Below are 20333 nucleotides of genomic sequence, written 5' to 3'. Positions count from 1 at the left end.
ATGCTACTATATGCACTTGAATTGAAATTTTTATTTAAATAAGACCAGACCCAAAGGAGTTTTCTGAGATATTGACTTATATATCTTTGATTCCCCTATGTTAACATTAAATTTTTAATTTGATCTTAGTTTGATTTATATGTGAATTTATATTTTTTAAATTTTAGAGTTTAATTGATATTTTTAATTTGTGATTTTGTGGTGAATTTTAACTTCATCAATTTTAATTTTGAGAATTTTGATGATTTTTTTTTAATTATAATTTTGTTGATTTCATTTTGCTTTAATTTTTATTTGTGATTGAATTTTAAAAGTTTCAATTTTAATTGTTTTTTTTTTTCAAATTGCTAATAATTTTTTTAAAAGATAAAACTTATTCTAGCTCAAGGTGGGGCCTCATACCCAATGGGCTCTCCATGAACCAAGGACAGAGTTATCAAACTATTTCTTGAATGAGAAGTGCAAAGTGAGAGACCGAAAGAAGACCTAAGTCTCTGCGGTCAAATGATCAATCAAAACATATTTAATCCTATAGGAACACAACTTAGGTCTCAAATTATTTGAATCTAACCAACTCAACTAGAGTCTAAGTATTTAAAATCAAGCACATGAAACCATAAAGTGTGAAGGTATGTTTGAAGTTCTATTTTTAGTATTGGTTCCTTTACTAGTCCGCTAAGAGAGCCACTAGGAAAACCCAAAGGCTAGATACTAAGATCTAGAGAAATGTAGAGCAAATATGGAATACCAAAAGTCTCATCATGCCTCTTTATATGAATCATGAGTACGAAAATTCAGGAGTTCAATAATTGAAGCTTTGATTATGAAATAAATGACATTTAATTTTTTATTTAATTATCTTATTATTATTGCAACATTTCTTTCAAGAAATAAGAAAATCATTGAATTGAAATATGTACAACAAGAATGCACAATACAGATCATAAGGAGATCCAATAGTCTATAAGAAAGTACAACAATTAGGGGCCCACCGATAGGAGACCAAGAGGCCTATTTATCTAATTGGATGCAACCATTTGAGCAAAGGATGAAGGCCGACCGAGCCAAGATAAGGACGAAAGGAATGATCTGAGTTCGAGCTAATTGTACTAGAATAAGGTAGGCAAGCACCTGTGCTAACCACGGTGGACAAGTCGAGTGAAAGCATCAAAATAACTCTCGGTAGATCCAACCTTAGAAAAAAACCCGATTTCTCAACATCACCAACCGTCCCACGGATGCCCCTAACATTCATCATCAGGAACCAAGAATTGACAATACAAAAAAGCCTCACAACCATCCCGATGGGTCCCTTAGTCAAGAAATAATCTATCTATTAGGTTATGATGATCACCATCTACTCAATATCTTAGTGTCATTTGTCAACAGGAGTTCCCATCTAGGGGGGTCAATCATTAAACTAGATCAATCGATCAATATAATAAATATAGCAGATTGAGTCAGTATTGTTGACTTGAAGCTAGTTAAGACCAACTGGCTAACTACACAGACCCAACCTAGTTGACCAAATTAGCTTTACTGACCAGAAGTCACGCTAGCCCAACCAACAGAGCCATGGGACAGCTAAGCAATAGGCTCTTATATGTAAAATATCTAGGATACCCTGTACATCCTCTATTAAAGTAGGGGCAGAAAAATATAATATTGTATATTATACCATTTGTTCTATAAACTGGGTGATCATTTATGAGAAATGAATAATAGACAAGACATTTTAATGTTCACTAGTATTCATTTTTATCTATGTCTCTCTCTCTCTCTCTCCCCCTTGCTTATGCTAGTCTTTGTTGTGATTCTTGGACAAATCAAAATTGAGTAAATCTGAATTTAATTCAGATTTAAATCACATCTAAATTTAATTTTATATTTTAGCTAACTTGATTTTAATAAAATTAAAGTTTATATTTAAATTTCAACCTTAAATCCATGTCACTTTTATATTAAGTTAAATTTAGTTCAATTTTAAGTTTAAATATGAGTTTATTCTATGAGATTAAAATTTATATTGCATTTATTTTTAATTTTATTAATTTGAGCTAAGCTCAAGTCCGCCTCAACCAATTAAACACACCTAAGCCAAACTAGTGTGAACCCAATCAGACCAAGATCAAACAGGCTAAGTAGGATTGCACAATTTTTGCTTTGTTTGATGCCAATCAAGTGAGTTGCATAAGGTGATGGGTAAGGGCAGAGTCACATTATCTGATTAAGAGTGTAAATGATTCGAGTCGAGCTAAATTCACACCTAACTTCAGTTGGGCACTTTTTTTTCAAAGTGAAAACTCGGCCTTGAATGGTGAACTTGAGCTTCACTCATAATAAAGACAATATCATCAATCAACTAACCGAGCTCGATTGTGAGCCGACGAGCCAAGCCTAGACAAGCTTGAACTTGAGCTCTTCTAATAAATAAGTTTTGAGCTTCAACTCAAGCTCTAGCTCATAGCTCGATATGCTCAATTTGTGAGCTTGTTTGTGAGTCGATTTGGGTTGTGCTCACTTACTCCCATGTTTGAATTTTTTTTTTTTAATTTATCAGAATTTGGATTCAAAAATTTTTTCTGACTTTAATGAAACTTGGAGAATACTTGTTCAAATAAAAATAAAAAGAAATTTTTGTGCAAATACAATATTCTAGGGTATGGTCAAAATTTGCTTATTAAAAAATGAATGATGGGCGGGAAATTATTAAAGAGGAGAAAGTTGAACTGAGATCTCCGACGTCTCAATCTTGCCCAAAAAAATAGAAACAAAAATCAAGTCCAGTGCAGCCACAGCCCTAGTTCGCTCGCGACCGTCTTCCTCTTGCTCCGCGCGTTTGAGGCAATGGAGATCATTAGAGCGATGTAATGACCGTGAGCGAGAGCTAGAGAAGAAGAGGGCTAGAAACTTTGAGAGAGTGCAGACAAAAAGGTTCGGGCACAGCGGTTGACGTCGGAGGGTTGATTACCGGTCTTGGGTCGTCTTCGACGAACGCAATAACTCAATCGGAGAAGGTAGGTGAGGGTGGAAGGATGGTCATGATTGTACTTTTTTAAACATTGGTCTAACTTATTGCACGAGAAGGATGGTCATGCTACGTTGGGTCTAATAAGCGACAATCGATGGAGGCGAGGGTGGAAGCTCAATCCATTGCGCGTGCTAGGGGTTGTGTGAAGTAGGCATCCACATTCACATTTGTGTTGAGGTGCGAAGTTGTAGGTCATCGTTGTTGTGACTGTGAGGCTGTATTCATGTCCTGATTTCTAGTCGGCGTTGCACAAGGTAGTGAGGGTTATAGTCACTATAGTCGTTGTCGTTGTCTCATCGAACAAGGCAGTGAGGGCCGTGTAGTTGTTGGGTTTGATTTTGAACTTTTAAAAAACTTGTGTTTGGTTTATTTTTGTAGTCCTAATTCATTCGAACAAACAACCCCTTGGTGATTTTTGATTAGTGTATTACATGTAAGGTTGTTTTAATAAAACTATTTATTTTAATGAAAATATTTACATGTTTATTTTGTGGTTGATTATTAAATTTTAACGGTGATTATTTTTAAATTCTTAATTACGGGAATAAAATTAATTATTTGTAGCAGTTATCTTATTTTTTATTGCATTATATTGAGTGTTTGCTTGAATTGCATTCTCTTAAAAATAGATTTTATGGAGATTCAGATTTTGGGGCCAAGGATATCAAGGTCATGGACTCATGGTTGACCCATAAGACCATTCTTGATTTGTTTAAGGTAGGTGATTTGTGCCTACTAAGGGATAAGTGTTCACTTGCTTTAAGGGCTTTCTCTTATAATTGAAATATATTTATAAAAATCTTTATGGCATGATTTATGCTAGGTAGTTTAAATGTTCATATTGATTATCTATCAGCTGAAATATTATGAATCAATTGATGTTTGAGTTTAACTTTATATCATTGATTTTATATATTACATTACAAGGCAGAAGTTAAATGAAGCTGCTTTTTCTTGAAAAGTTGCAATAGTAAAAAAAGCCAATGAGGACTTCAAGAAAAAAACTACTCCCTTAGATATTAGAGTCATATGCATAATTTAAAATCTTAAATGTTATATTTGAAAGCTGAAACTGAATTTTATTTTGCTCATTTTATTATAAAAAAAAATGTATTGATGATGTTATATAACTTACAATGTTGATTAGATTATAGACTAATGCTGGCTTAATTATACTTAATAATGGTTTTATGAGTTTGGGTTTTTTTTTGGCTACCTTAATGAATAAATGATTATTATGAACAATTATTATCTTAGTGTGCTTATGAAAGAAAAAAGTGAGGCGCCATGACCATAAATCAATGCATTAGCTTTTAAGACCATCTGAAATTTTACGTTAAAAAATTTAAAAATAAGGAGTAGCTCTCATCACTGAATTTTTTTGTAAGAAAAGAGGGAAGAGAAAAAGACCAAGGAAGATAGACTTTAAATGGAATGAAGAATTTACTAATGATGCTTATTTTCTAGAAAAATATTAAATTGATTTATCTTTCATTCTGGTTGAATCCAAAGTTACTTTAAATTTTTTTTTTTTGTTTTTTTAATGAGTTTTCGAGTCCATATAATAGTCATCTCATATTTATGTGGTTATTATGAGCATAAAATTTATAACTTTAATAAAACTTTAATCCAAGTATTTTTCATATACACCCATTTGGAATTAATTATAGTGTACTTATTTGTAAACATATTAGTATTTTAGCATTACCTTTTCGATCATCATATCCTTTTGCATTATGCATAGTCATATACATAATTTGTATGAGAATACTCATAAAATTGACTTACTAATATTGATGACATTTAAAAGTCTACTGTAGATATGTACATCAAAAGTTTCTGAAATTTATCCCTGAAATTGTGGTGTGGTGTCAAAATGCTGAAAGGCTTCTTTTATGTTCATTTAAGAAATCATTTGGTGAAAAAAAATTATCTTATAAAGTCATACAATAAATATGGTTGACTGCTTGGAAGTTAAAATTTTTTTTAAAAAATATTTTGTTAGTCTAATTTTAATGTATTTAAGCCAACCTATATCATGAACCATTGACCATTATCTCGGATTATTCTATCATTCCACCTACTTATAGTTTTATGTCCGACGCAACATCTGCATATTGCTTAAATGGTCAAGCTTGCCTTGTTCTTAATGAGATTAATGGAGATGCAGTTGTGTATTAATTGTATTGCATATGAAAGATTTCTTGCGTGGTAAAGAGATATATTAACATATGATGATTTATGGATATATATACATGAAGTTTTTGATCTACTCCTGGATCCATTGGAATAATGTTAAATAAATAATTCATTTGAGAGTTGAATTTTTTTAATCCAAACATAATTGATGAGTACCTTAAGGTTTCTTTTGCTTTAACTTTCTATTTTATTGGTTATCTGATCATCACTTCAGCCATTTATGGTGAATTTTGGCTATCTAATCATGTGAATTCATTTCTATTGGTTTTGTCTGTTGAACAGGTCCTTCATGTTTATTCTCTTGTTTCCCCAACTTTTTTTTTGTAGGCTGTATTAATGTATGTGTGATGGCGTGATTGATTTGACCTTCTACTAAGGCATTCGAGTTGATGTTTTTTAAGGTATTTTAACACCTCAAGGTAAGATACTATTTTAAGTCATTAGGTACATTTATTTGACATATGTAATTATTATTTATTCAAGATTGTACAATTTCATGCATATGTTGTATACTGCATTGCTACTAAACTACTGCCATCTTTTTCATGCCAACAAAAAAATGTTTTGAGCATGTTGTTTTATTCCATGAATTAATGCAGGATAATTGTTTTTGATTGAACATACAATTTATACCATTTCTTAGTCATACTTGTAATACTAAAGATCCATAGATCATATTGGCCTTTACAAATTGCTTAAACCTTCTTTCATGTAAATATATCCAATGCATGCGTGTGATTGTCTTGATCTCTTGTAGTGTCTAGCTAATTTTGTTGATTATGTTTAGAGAGTTTGACAAAGTTCATCTTGCTTTAAAGAGTGACAAATTTCATCTTGTTGATAGCCTTTCTCAGGATTAATGGTACTATGAGAGGTTTGCCTGTTTAGCTAGGTTAAAGTACTAATTGTTGGATATCTATGTAAATTTATCGTACATAAAAATTTTGTGATTGCTCTGTGCTACTTTGCTTATATATTTATTGTAAATGTATGCTGTCCTTAAACTGCCACAATATTTTTACTTATAGATTATTGATTATGGTATCCAAAATTTTGATGATTTATTTGATGCGGTGATCATAACAGTGCTTTAATTTTATAATGGCAATTTTTGATGCATTATTTCATATGATTCTTGCCTTAGTACAGGTTTTCTGTAAACTTTGTTGTGAAAATTAACTCGCTGATGTTCCAAACCTAGCCTGCATAGTAAATTTCTATTTACATAGGTGCACCGTCATCACTCATAGGCCTTGTATGTTAAAAGTATTTGGTTTTCACCTTTCTAATTATGACATTTTTTTTATTTAGATAATTTATCATGAATGAATGTAGTTTTTAATGTTAGGATTTGTCATATTTTGTCTCTCGTGGAAAATTCTTGATTTTATTTTCCTCTTTTTGGATAGGACATTAGATCTCACTTGGGGAACATTGGTTCAATGTTTGCATATAACAATGTTATATGTCAAATGCAATATGTTTATTTCAAAGTTATGTAATTTAAACAATGTAGTGTTGTATAAAAATATCAATGATGATTATGATATTACTTTATGTAATCATATATTTTAATAGTTAGGTATCCTTCTACATGCAGGCAAATTTGACCAACATCTAAATGTCATCAAAGTATGACTTAAATGTCATTTATAAAATTCTTATTTAGAGATATTATTAAACCAAAGGCTAAAACCTAAACATACTAACATGAGATTACATTGCAAATATCTGTGAACCAATCATACCTTTTTTTTTGGCACTATGCCATAAAACTGCTTAATTTAGCATTGATTCCTTAGTTGTTGTTGTTGGTTGAGGGTGCATCTTCCACAACATGAGAATGAGTTCTTTTGTGAACATAAAAATTGTTATTTTTGCTGCTGGAGAGCAATAATGCTTTTACCTTTTAGTTTCCAATTACTAATCTCCATCTCTATGCTCAAGTTGTCTTCACCCCGCTACTGTTCTCCATGTATTGACTCTTATCTTGGTCTAAGGTTTGAGTTTGATTTGTGTTCATCTTCGTTTGGAGTTTTGAGCTTGCAAAGGACTTTCTTCATTTCTTTCCATTTCCATTTCTTAGACTTTGTTTTATGGGTTTGCTTGGCTTATTTTAATTTTTTAAATGCTTGATCAGTTTATAAATGTATATTTTTAGAGATAATTTATTTCTCTCAATATCCACAATGTATATGTTTGTTCACGTGTTTTCCTTTCTCTATGGTTGTTTATTGATTGAAATGACATAAAGTGTATAAAATTTTGCTGTTTGCATTTAGTAAATGGTGGAGTCTGGGTTATAATTACTTGATGCTAGCTAGAATTATTGGGGAGTTGATTATATCAGTCAGATTTACATGTCAGTCTTGTTTGTACGAATTCAATAATGAATTTTATTTTTAGTTAGCATTCCATGATTAATTATGACAGTCTTGTTTGTACGAATTCACGAATGAATTTAATTTTTAGTTAGCATTCCATGATTAATTTGTATTGTTTGTCAATTGTTCATGAGATAGGAATGTATCTATTCTTGTTGCATAAAGCCTCAAATAAATGAGAAGTTATTCTTTTTGATTGTTTCTATGCTGTGTTATTTATTATCCAATCTCCATTTCTCATCACGTATTGGTTTAAAGAGTTTTGCATGTCTCTATTAATTATCTACATTGAAAATTTGCATCTTGGGAGTAGTTCTTCTAGCATTTGCTCAAAGGAAACCTTAACCTTCATCCCAGCTTCTTCTATTATTCTTTGAAATAAGGGGGACTTAATTATTTTGCTCAACCATTCAAGATAAATGGGGCTTTGATTGCTTTTACGTGAATGTTTCCTTCAATTATCTAGTAATGTTTTGCAATATTTATTAACAAGTTATATTAGTCTAACGTTTATATTTTCCTATTCGCATTGTTGCAGGTTCTTTTGTAAATTGTGGGATACTATTGCTTTTGGGAAAATGGGGATAGACAATTATCATGTTATAGAACTCATTGGAGAAGGCTCATTTGGAAAGGTTTACAAAGGAAGGCGCAAGTATACAAGCCGGGTTTGCATTTTTGCCCAAGAAAAATACTGTTCGTCCATGAGATTATTGTATAAAATTAAATTTTCTAATTGATGCTTGAAGTTATTTTCTTTCTTATTTTAGACTGTTGCAATGAAGTTTATCCTAAAATCAGGAAAGAGTTTCTGAAAGAGTGAGAAGGATATTCACAATCTTAGACAAGAGATAGAGGTATTTTTCTACATTAAATCTTGACATTTTTAATGCAGCATTTGTAGACCATTCTCATTTTTTACTTAAAATTGCTTTGAAAATGGCCTTCATTTCATTTCAATCATTAGTCAGTCTTGTTTCTTCTTACTTCACATTTTTTTTTATCTTGAAATATTCTATTAGTAACTCGATATTATTCATCTTCATATGCATCACAAAATATAGTATATGAAATTTAATGAGTTGGTAATGAATCGAGTATGTAAATTTAATCTAATGAAATGTTTAGATAGTGAGATAAATGTTTTGTGGTGTCACACAACATGATGATTATCCCAAAATTGGCACGGGACATAATAGAGGCGAGTGTGATTCAACCGGATGAATATATCTCCAACACCCATTATGATATTCTACTTATTAGATTAAAGTGGGTGATAAACTCAATCACGTAAATGCACGTAGATTAACATAAAACACATCATTGCAATTTGCACATATCTAATAAAATCCACCAATCCTATTAAGGAGAAGCAGTTCAAAATATTTCATTTAAATCTATCTGCAGAACATATAAAACACATGAAAATTTTATATAAAATATAATTTTTATTTGATATATTACCTAAATACTCTTCTATCATATAACAGTTGTACAACAAAATATACAACAACAACAAGGCTTTATCCCATTAGGTTGGGTGGGCTACATTATTCTTTTTTCTCCATTGCATCTTGTTGAGTGTCATATTTTTATTTAATTCTAATAGATTAAGATCTTTCTTTTATACAATATACCCAAGTCTTTTTAGGCCTACCTTTGCCTTTTTTAACATAAGTTAAATCTAAAACTTCTACTCACCTAATCAGATCATCAGTTGGTCGACGTTTAATGTCACCAAACCTTCTAAGACAACTCTATCTAATATTGTTCACCACTGGAGCTACAACAACCCTATCACAAATATATTTATTTCGCATTTTGTCTCTAAGTGCCAAGCCTCTCATCCACCGAAGCATTCTCATTTCTGCAACACTTAACTTTGTTTAATACTTCCTTTTTAAAGGCCAACATTCTGTGCCATAGAGCATTGCAGGTCTCACCACCATCTTGTAAAATTTTCCTTTAAGCCTAAGCAAAACTTTTTTATCACACAATAGGCTCGATGCATTCCTCCATTTAACCAATTTGAATTCTACTAATAATATCCCCATCTATAACACCATCACTTTGAACAATAAACTTGAGATATTAAAAAAGTTCACACATTTTAATGATTTGATCACCCATAATTACAAATCTACTACTAGAGCAACTACTACTAAAATTACATTTCATGTATTCAATTTTAATATACTCAAACCAAGGCCTTCATACTCCAATTTCGACTTTCATAATTCAAGTTTTTCAATATACTCAAACCAAGGCCTTTATACTCCAATTTCGACTTTCATAATTCAAGTTTTTCCTTAACTTTTTCTTTAGTCTTATCCACAAGAAGGATATCATTAGCGAAAAACATACAATAAGGTACATCCTCTTGTAAATATTTAGTAAGAACATTCATAACTAAAGCAAAAAGATATGGGTTTAAACACGGATCTCTGATGTAATCCAATTGAAATAAAAATAACACTTAGGGTCCGTTTGGGACAGCGTTCGCACTGCGTCGTGGTGTTGGGACGCGAAATTTTCCTATTTGGTTCGGTGCCTAGCTCGCGGCGGGACGCGAATATGGCATAACGCGCGTCGCGGATAGGGCCCTGCGGCCTGCGTTTGCGGGGTAGATGTTCTAGCGCTCGTCCATAATACCTCTCGATGCCGAAGTTCTCATCGTCTCCAATCCTCCCCACCATTGCGTGTTTTAAATCCCCCCTTCCTCTCGGCCCTGCCCTTACCGCAATCGGGAGCCTCTCCCTGGACTTAAAAAGACATTCATCTCTCCCAACCGAAGAAACACCTGTGATTCCCCTCCGATTCCCAAACTCCACAACTCCTAAGCCTCTCCCTAAGTTTTTCCTTTTTTTTTTGGCTTTGGGAGCGGAAGCTCTACCTCTGGATTATTAGGTCAGCAAGATGTTATTCCCCCGATCCTGTATGTTTATTGCTTTTTTTTTTATATGCTGTTTATGAAATACCGAATTGTACTTCGTATCATTCACTGAAAAGCTAGGCAAATTCATGGTTTTGACATAGGATTCCATCTGGGATATGTCATCTATTGATGGTTTGGATTGCAGATGCGTTTTCTTCTTGGTTTATGATTGTTGAGTATGTGCAGTTGTTTGTTTCCCTGTTGGTGGCGATTGTGTAAGTTTTGGAAGTTTAGCCTGTCAATACACAGTGATAAAGGGGCAAGATCTATAGAATTTATTGGTTTTATTCATTGAATAATTTCAATTAGTGCCTTGCCCGTAGATTTGCATATATTGTTGTTTTATGCAAATTCAATAGTAGAAAGATGCAGTTCCCAATTAATTAGATTTTCTTTTTCAACCAAATATCTTACCAGATTTTCAAAACTGATTTACTTAATCTAATCATCTTTTTAAAGAGTAAAAGCGATACATAGTCAATTGTTCAACATATGACTTAAGTTAGCAATTAAGAGGCCAACTTATGAAAAGTAGAGTTTTATATTATTTAAACTCTTTCATAACCTAGTGATTGAGTTAAATTTACTTTGTTGTCATTTACTTGTTTTAGGAAACATTTTCTTCTTTGTTTTCTCTTTTTTTTGTTTTGGACAACTAGATCTTTTGTGGTTTTTATTTTTCCCTGAATGACAATGAATCGTTTTATTATCTTTGGAATAAAATGATTTAGCATTAGGAACAACATAAGTAAAGCAACAACCAACAATAATTGTAGCCAATACAAACATAAGTTGCAATTGCATTGTACCAATATGTGTGGTGTTGGATGCAGAGCAGATATGCTTATTGCGGCTATGGACGTGTGATGGTGTGCACCACATTTGTTGTAGCAAGAGATTTGCAGTCAAGTGGGGAATTATTGGGTGCCTATTTAGTGAGATGAGCGGTAGATGGTATGAGGGTTGCTTCGTATGCAAAAGGGAGACTTGCTTTAGGATTGAGGGTTGACGAACAACTAAGTTTTTTTTGGGGGTTACAGGGTAGAAAGTTGATCCATTTTGTTTCGTGAGTGGGCTAAATTTAAAATGGGTTTGGGTGAGCGGTAGATGGCATGAGAAGAGATTGTAACTATGAGGTTTAGCAAAATTTTATAAAGATTGGGAAGAGAAATTAATCCCCATACACAATCCACACAAATAAGTTGGATTGGAGAGCACTAAATCATCCACAAATCATATCATCTATTCAGTTATCAATTAATAATAATTACAAATCATAGATCTTTATTTATATTATAGGGTTACAAATCATAGTTTCTTAGGAAGGACCACCCCGATTGGTTTTAAATTCTTTAAGCTAGGACTCATCGTTGAGTTGGCATTTTCAAGCACAAACGGTTTTTTGATACCATTGAAGTGCCAAAACGCATCATTTAAGGGAATCTCAGTGGTAAGGCCAGCTCTGCCAAGCTTATTTGAAGATGAATCAATGGGTCGGTTTGCTTTAATAACTATGAATTTTAAGGCTTTTCATGTTGTTGCTCTGAATGCATCAGTTATGAATCTTTCAGACATTTATATCTCTCAAGTCCCTGAGTTGTGTGTTGAATCACAACTCCATGCCAGAGGAAAGGCCTGCTTAGACTGAATGTATTTGGTTCAGTGGAGGATGGATTAAAATTATAATGTCATGAACCATTGCATATTACAAAGTACCAATTAATAAATGATGATAGGACTTTTTAGTATTTAATATTCCTTTCTCTGTTGATTTAGTTACCCTTAATCAAATTTAAAAATTGATTTGTGCAAATACCAATTTTGTATCTCTTCTTTTCATGAGATGATAGTAGAGTTGGATTAAATTGATTATTTTTTTTTGCACTCAGATTCTACCCATGGAAATCCACTTAACAAAAGCCTTGCAAGTATTTTCAGTCCTTTTAAAAAGTGAAGTGTTTGCAGCAAAAACAGTTGGTGGTTGATAGATATGCATCAACTATATAAATGAATTACAATCCAAAGTGATCTGCTTGCAAGATCTCATGGAAAAAAAGTGACTATTAAATGAGCAGTGCACCATGCAGGTAAAGAAAGATGGTGTTCGATAGGCATGTATCAAATAATTGGAATTAAAAATTTTTTTATAAAAAACCATCCTACTTCGTTGCAGATTGAATGGATGACCAAAATGTTGCATTCAATGATGCTGCACCTTATTTAAAAGTTGTTGAACCGCAGCTGTTGCAGAAAGTTGCTGCCTAGAAGCTACTGCAAAGAAGCTGATTATCTGTTTAGTTTTTACCAAACAGGTGCAACATGATTATTTTTCCAGAAACAGCTGTCCCAAAACTGTTTTCACACAGCTGCACTAAGCAGACAACCAGCTTCCCTGCAGCAGCTTTCTGGGGCAGCGTAGCTGCAGCTGCGCCAAACAAACCCTTAGTCAATTCTCCCGTTCGAACACAACTAACAACTCTAGCATAGATATATTTACTGACTTGAATATAAGTCATTTCAACAGCTTTCTTCTCTAGAACTCTCCAAAGGATTGCTCTTGGAAACTTATCGTAAGCTTTTCTACATTAATAAAAATCATATGTAAATCCTCCTTACTCTCTCTATACTTCTCCATCAAACCTCTCAATAAATGTTTAGTTTCCATAGTAGACTGACCGACATAAATCCAAACAAATTATGAGAAACCCTTATTTTCACGTCTTAACCTATGTTCAATTACCCTCCCCTATAATTTTAGGGTATGCCACATCAACTTAAATCTTTTATAATTTGTACACTCTTGTGCATCATCTTTATTCTTAAAAATGAGGACCAAAATACTTTTTCTCGACTCCTCTAACATCTTTTTAATTTTTAAAAGAATATTAAAGAGTTTAGTAAACCAATAAACTCTCAAATCTTTTAAAGATTTTCACACTTCAATTAGGATATCATTAGGTCCAACTGATTTTCTACTCTTGTTTTTCTTTAAAGCCTCCTTATCTTCTTTTTTACTAATGTGACGATAAAAATAAAATATTTTTTTATTAACGATATATAGATCATTAAGGACGATCATATTTTCAGGAACTTTGTTACAAAGTTTATCGAAATTGCCCACCCACTTATATTGAATATCTTCATCTAAGAAAAATACTTTTTTATTTTCATCTTTAATACACTTTATTTGAATTAAATCTGTACTTTTCTTTTCTATTTGTTTAGTTAGTTTATACATTTATTTTTCACTCTCTTTATTATCTAATCTATTATAAAGCTCACTAAAAGCATAATTTTTAGTGGCATAATTATTCTCTTAGACTCCTTATGTGTCACCTTAAATTCCTTTTTAATTTACTAGCTTTTACATTTAAATCAATTTTTATAACCCAACTTATTATATTTTATCTTTTTTTTGCATATTACTATTCCACCACTTACTATCTTTATTTATAAATATTTTCCTTTCGATTCTCCAATTATATCTTTTGCACTTGTTTAATAGTGTCTGTTTCCTTATCCCACATAAAATCAACTTCTTTATGAACATCCCAAATCTTAAAATCTTGAAGTTTACTCATAAAAGTTTTTTTTCTGATATCTTTTAGGTGCCCCCATTTAATTCCATGACAATATTCATTCTATTATTTATCCTACAACTCACCTTAAAATTTAAAACTAATAATCAATTTCAAGTACTTAAATTTTTACTTGGAATGATTTACAATCTTTACCTTCTTGAAGATATCTTTTTCTCATAAGAAAATAATCAATTTTTGTTTAATTAGATCTATTCTTATAAGTATAAAATGCTCATCTTTCTTCTTTAATAAAGTATTAACAATAACGGAATCACACTCTAAAATAAAATTTAATATGGTTTTACTTTCTTCATTAATCACTCTAAAATCGTAGCCACTATGAATTTTCTAGATTCTACTGCAACTCTACCAACATGACCATTTAAGTCACCTTTAATAAAAATTCTTTTTTCAAGAGGTATTATTTGTATTAAATCTTTTATGTCATTACAAAATTTCTTTTTGAACTTTATCTAAACCTATTGAGTAGCATAAACACTTATAACATTAAAAGTCTTAGCATCATAAATAATCTTTAGAATTATAATTCTATCTTCAATTTTGTTAAGTTTTATAATATTATTTTTTAAACTCTTATCTATAATTAAACCTATACCATTTCTAGTGCAGCTCCTATCTGAATATCAAAGTTTAAAATCTAAGCTATCAATCTCCTTAGTCTTTTCTCTAATCCATTTAGTTCTTGAATACATAAGATATTATCAAGTTTAATAAAGCCTAGATAAAACCTAGTATTATTGCTATTGAACTACATTGATTACTCTTTTTTGCCTTCATCGGCGACTCTTTTGTCCCCACGTCTACATGTATCATAAACTTATCATTGCAATTTTACCCTCATATGACATGATATTTCTTACACTTAATACATTTTTATTATTGAATATTTAAATAATATATGAATCATTTTCAAATTTGATGAGCAACTATAAATGCAAATGAATAATTTACAGATGCCATTTAAAAGTTTCACCAATTAGCAAAATTTTTTTATATTCTAATGCATTTAATTACAAGCATGTATCTTCATCATTTTTGTCTAGTCATTTATGCATGTAGACTGTAAACATGCTTTCCTCATTAAAAATTTTTATCGTGTTACACTCATTAGTCTATTTACCCATAAATGAAAATGCAACATGTCAAGGAAAATTTGTTTTATATGTTAAAAATTGCATATCTTACTTGAATGATAATTTACTCAATTGAATCAAATATTCTTAAATTTCTTCCTTTTGTGAACAAACTAAAAATTGCAGATTATCAATCGATAGCGTTCCATAACATATATTTTTAAATATCCTCAAAATAACACATCCTCATAAACACATTGAAACCAATCATTCCTAATTGGAATCGATTGGTTAGAAAAATACCAAAATCAGCATACTAACTTTTTTACCTAATTTTTTGTCTTTTTTCTCTCCTCTTCTTCAAGCCTCTTCTCCCTCTCTTTTTCTCCTCTTCCTATTTCTTCCTTTTTCAGCCTCAGTTTGTTTAAGTTCGGCCTCTAAAGCTTACGGAATAGCAAGTTATGGGAACGGAATTGGATAGAAATGAAGTGCAACTGGATATGTGTTAATATAAGTGATTAATTGAACATTTTATTCTTAATCAACTCAATACCATCCAAAATCACTTAAGACTTTGCATGCGCTTGTAAGTTGAAATTGCCAGGAAAGCTACAATGCTTGAATGGAATGAAGGGTTCAGTAAATTAAGTAAATAACATTTTATATATATTAGGCTTAATGGTTTTTTTAATAAATGATTATATATATATAGGAAACGAGTTCCCAAACAACCTCATGTGCGTAACCACTCGTCTTATTTGCACTTAGGCAGGTTTGAAGCCCGATCCTTAAAGATTTAGAATTTATAAAAATTGTTTTAATCATTTCCATGAGATGTGAAAAATGGGATATAAATTTTTTTGGACTTTTTAAGTTACATTTTTTTTTCCAAATTTTAAAGTGTTACAATTTGTTTCATGAATTTGATTTTGACATATGTATATATATATTACCGATCCTTAGAAAATTTAGAGTTTATAAAAATAGTTTTAATCATTTTCATGAGATATGAAAAATGGGATATAAATTCTTTAGAACTTTTTAAGTTACAGTTGTTTTGTGGATTTGATTTTGAACATGTTTTATATGAAATCTTTAATATATTTGATGGCTTTAATTTCAAAGAAATTATAGCTAATCATACTTTTAAAGGCCGTTTGGGATAATTTTTATTTTTTATTTTTTTATTTTTTGTTTTTATTTTTGTTTATGTTTTGATTTGAAGCAAATCATGTTTGGTATGCTTGATTAAGATATGATTATTTTTTAAAACACTCAAAACACAAGTATTGTTTTGAGTGTTTTTGAAAATATATTTATTTATTTTTAGAAACAAAAAATGAAAACATGCTAAAAACACATTAAACAAACATATTTTTATAAACAAAGGAAAAAATAAAAAACAAAAACAGAAAATAAAATTGATCCTAAACAAGCCCTTAGGCTTGGGCTCTGCAAGCCGTCTTTTTTTTTTTTTTCAATCCAGTTTAATTAGCTGTTAGATGTACTTAAAAATGCGTTTAAATTATATCCCCTGGTGATTCTGACGCTCTAGATGAACATTAATAATTCTTGTATCAAATACAATGGCATTAAAAGAAATCACCTGGAGGATAATTTTTCTATATAGAGGGACTGTTTGGTTTCCAGCATGTGGAGTGTTGGGTAAAAGAAATGTATGGGTTTTATTTTTTTGTGTTTTGTTTGAAGTAATTGAAATGCAAATCATTTGTGTTAGGGATTTACGGGAAAAAAAAAAAAAACTACATATTCTTTGACGAATTTTTATTTTGATCAAATAGGTTGAGTTCTAAATACAAGGAATACTCGTAGCTTGTGACCTTACCTTTTCTCTCCCTGTTGCTCTGCTACCAACCATTGATATTTGTCATATTTCAATGCCTTAGAAAACAAACACTAAATTTCTTTTTCAAGGCATTTGATTTTCATCTAATCAACTCATGTATCTATTAAAATGCAAACATTTCAATTACTATTCCTTTCTAAAATTATGTATTTTAAATGCATTCAACAAATGACCCGATAAAAGGAACACTTTTCATTTGTTATCATTTACTGGGTAACTATTTAATCCAGCTGTCATGTTAATCGAAAATCAACTCCTGTTAAGCATGCAACCATTTTTGAAAACTAATTTTCACTGTGAGTGACAATATACTTAATTCATTCAAATAAATTCTGTTTGTAAGATTTGAAATTTACTATGGTTCAATAACGATTCAACTTCTTCAAATAAAAGAGAAGGGGAAGCAAGTCATTGTTGTAATGCCACCCCTACTAACTGTTGATTTTTTTAGCTTGGTAATGTTTTATGATTTATCAAATTTCAAAACGTGATTTCTGAGCTGATTAGAGTTGTCATCTCATAGATCCTAAGGAAGCTGAAACATGAAAACATCATTGAAATGCTTGATGCCTTTGAAAGTCCTCAAGAATTCTGCGTTGTCACAGAGTTTGCTCAGGTGCAGCACAGTTACTGTTATCAAACTTAAGCGTGCATGTATGTTACAGAACAAGGCTCTCTCATTTTTTTTCTTTTTTATAGGGAGAATTATTTGAGGTTCTTGAGGATGACAAGCAACTTCCTGAAGAACAAGTTCAAAAGATTGCTAAACAATTGGTAATTGTTGGTCTTTTTTTTATTATTAAATATATCACATTTGTATCCAGTATTATATATATTTTTATCCGCACAATCTCAATAACTCTCTCTGAATATTTTGTTGATCGTGTTTTCAGGTAAAAGCCTTATATTACTTGCATTCCAACCGCATTATCCATCGGGATATGAAACCACAAAATATACTTATTGGCGCTGGATCTATTGTCAAGGTTGGTCTTTTATAGTATTTGAATATGACAACTGTTAAGATGTTTTTGGTTTTCTTTCTTTTATATTGAAATTCTGCCATTGTTGGAATTTTTCTGTGATGTAGAATAGCATATTTTAGTTATCTTTCATTTACCTTGTTAAGTCAAAGCGTATCTTTTTTGAATTTGAAAGAAATTCTACTGTTTCTTTATGCGTGTTTATACTATTGTATGCTTATTGTGCTTAGTTTATCGTTTCTTCCAGGTTCCATTTTTGCTTATCTCTCTTAATATTAGTTTTTGAGTTTGAATTTATCTTATTTCAATGCTAGTTCTATTGATTTTTTTCAATGTTCTTGGATATCATTGCTAGGAAGGTTTTCTTTTCTCTCTAAATAAGTTTTGTGAATTCCATTGGAATCTCTCATGCGTGTAAAGTTTGTTAAATATTTATATTAAATGCCTCTTAGGAATGATTCAGTATGGCATGGTTTAAAATTTCAGCGAACTTTGGCTGTAACAAAGCCATATTTGGCTTTTGAACCGTGATTTAGTCGCCATCCATTTTTATCTTGGTTTGCTGATTATATCTATGATGAGTTTGTGGAGGAGTTTGGGTGATTGGTATGTGAAATTTGTAGAGGAGGTCCTATAGTAACTTTGTTAATCAAGGTGTCTGGTAATTGAGTTTGCGACTTGACATCAGTCAATTAAGGTGTGGCTGGGAACAATTTTGTTAAGACTGCTCACATCATTTCTGGTAATTCGGATTAGAGCGGGTAGGAAATTGTGTTGGTTTGGTGAACACAATACCAATTTAGTTTTTTAGCAAGTTGGTGATAAAAAAATAATGTTTACAGTCTATGGCATCCATTTAGGAACTAGTGCTGCTGGCTATTTTTAATTCAATTGAGCTTGGCACTTCCTCTAACATGATTACTAGCAAGTATGTAATATAATGCATGCTAAAAACCATATTGGACTCAGAAACCTACTTCTGCATGCGTGCCCTAAACCATGCAAACTTATCTTGGCAATTTTTTTCTTCTTAGATTCTGTCGAAGTCTCATGTGCTTATGTGCTACTCTATGTTTGTACCAATGCATTTTTTATTTTTGGGAGAAGAAAATTTAAACTGATAACAAGTGGATGCCTTCAATTTCATACGGGCACAAATGCAACTAGTTGAATATATCAAAAATTGTCTTACTGAATTTTGTCACATATAAGTTCTTAAAGTGTTATAATATAACATATTTTTTTGGTTTACCTTAATTTTTTGACTTTTGTCTTTACAGCTTTGTGATTTTGGCTTTGCGCGAGCAATGTCAGCGAATACTGTTGTTCTTCGCTCAATAAAGGGTAAATTCTATAATATTTTTTGTAATTTCTCATGCCTGAAGGAGCAATTGATGCGTATCATCTTTTCTAAGAGTCCCTTTTTTGCCAACCATCTCATTCCATTTGTGTAATTATTGAGTTTGAATTACTAAGATGGACATCTTTTGTATGCACTCAAAAAACCATTAGAAATTAACCATTTTTGGTGCAGTGTTACATTATTTTTTTGTACTATCAAGTACGTAAAATTTAAAAACATAAACAGGATTTTGATGTAAAATATATGGATGTATTACGTTCAGTTGTGACTCCAAGGTTGACACAAAATTAAATAACAAGAAATAAAATAAATATACAATGGCATACTGTAATAGTTCAAAATGGCATTGTACATCAGATTTAGGAATTGAGCTAATACGAATAATGCAGTGTAACCATGAATACTATGGGTTGGCCCGAAATCTATTTCCTTTGTTACTCATCTCTCAAATTAATGCTGGGAATCACTTTCAAGCAATTTGCCAGCCAGGTAATGATGATGTTCTGATGAGGGCTTACTAATAATGTCAGCAAGTTGCTCCTTAGATTGGACGTACGGCAAAGCAATATGTTTCCTTTGATGAGCATTTTATATGTAACGGCAGCCAGTTTTAATATGTTTAGGCCTTTCATGAAAAACATAATTTTTATGAAACTGGTGTTAACTGCATACAAGGGAATTGATAAGTGGACTCATTATGATATAATTCTATTTTCTCAAGGGGCTCTGTGGTTGCTAATATTTATAACACAGGTTTAATTGAAATCAAATATAAAATAAATATTATAAATATAGAATACCTGGAGTTGGTAGTTTGCTTATAAAATAAAGTTTGGAGATCATATTTTTATGTTTGGCTGGAAGTAAAATGAATCAAAATTTTAGAATTTATATAT

General features: G+C 31.3%; 1 protein-coding gene across 1 annotated transcript in view; it reads left to right on the top strand.

Annotated features, from left to right (window-relative positions):
• The first annotated feature begins 2729 nt into the window (after positions 1-2729).
• LOC110030300 (serine/threonine-protein kinase TIO) overlaps positions 2730-20333 on the top strand; it is a 99296-nt gene continuing 81692 nt past the window's right edge. Inside the window, 8 exon segments of the mRNA XM_020732944.1 lie at positions 2730-3017; positions 5558-5649; positions 8153-8282; positions 8385-8471; positions 17615-17707; positions 17791-17865; positions 17985-18077; positions 19355-19418. Of these exon segments, the coding sequence (XP_020588603.1) occupies positions 8193-8282; positions 8385-8471; positions 17615-17707; positions 17791-17865; positions 17985-18077; positions 19355-19418 (502 nt within the window). The 5' untranslated portion in view covers positions 2730-3017; positions 5558-5649; positions 8153-8192.

The sequence above is a fragment of the Phalaenopsis equestris genome, unplaced genomic scaffold, assembly GCF_001263595.1.
Source record: "Phalaenopsis equestris unplaced genomic scaffold, ASM126359v1 Scaffold000694, whole genome shotgun sequence".
NCBI classification, from domain to species: Eukaryota; Viridiplantae; Streptophyta; class Magnoliopsida; order Asparagales; family Orchidaceae; genus Phalaenopsis; species Phalaenopsis equestris.
The sequence above is the reverse complement of the archived record's forward strand: the minus strand, read 5'-3'. Positions and strand labels throughout refer to the sequence as shown.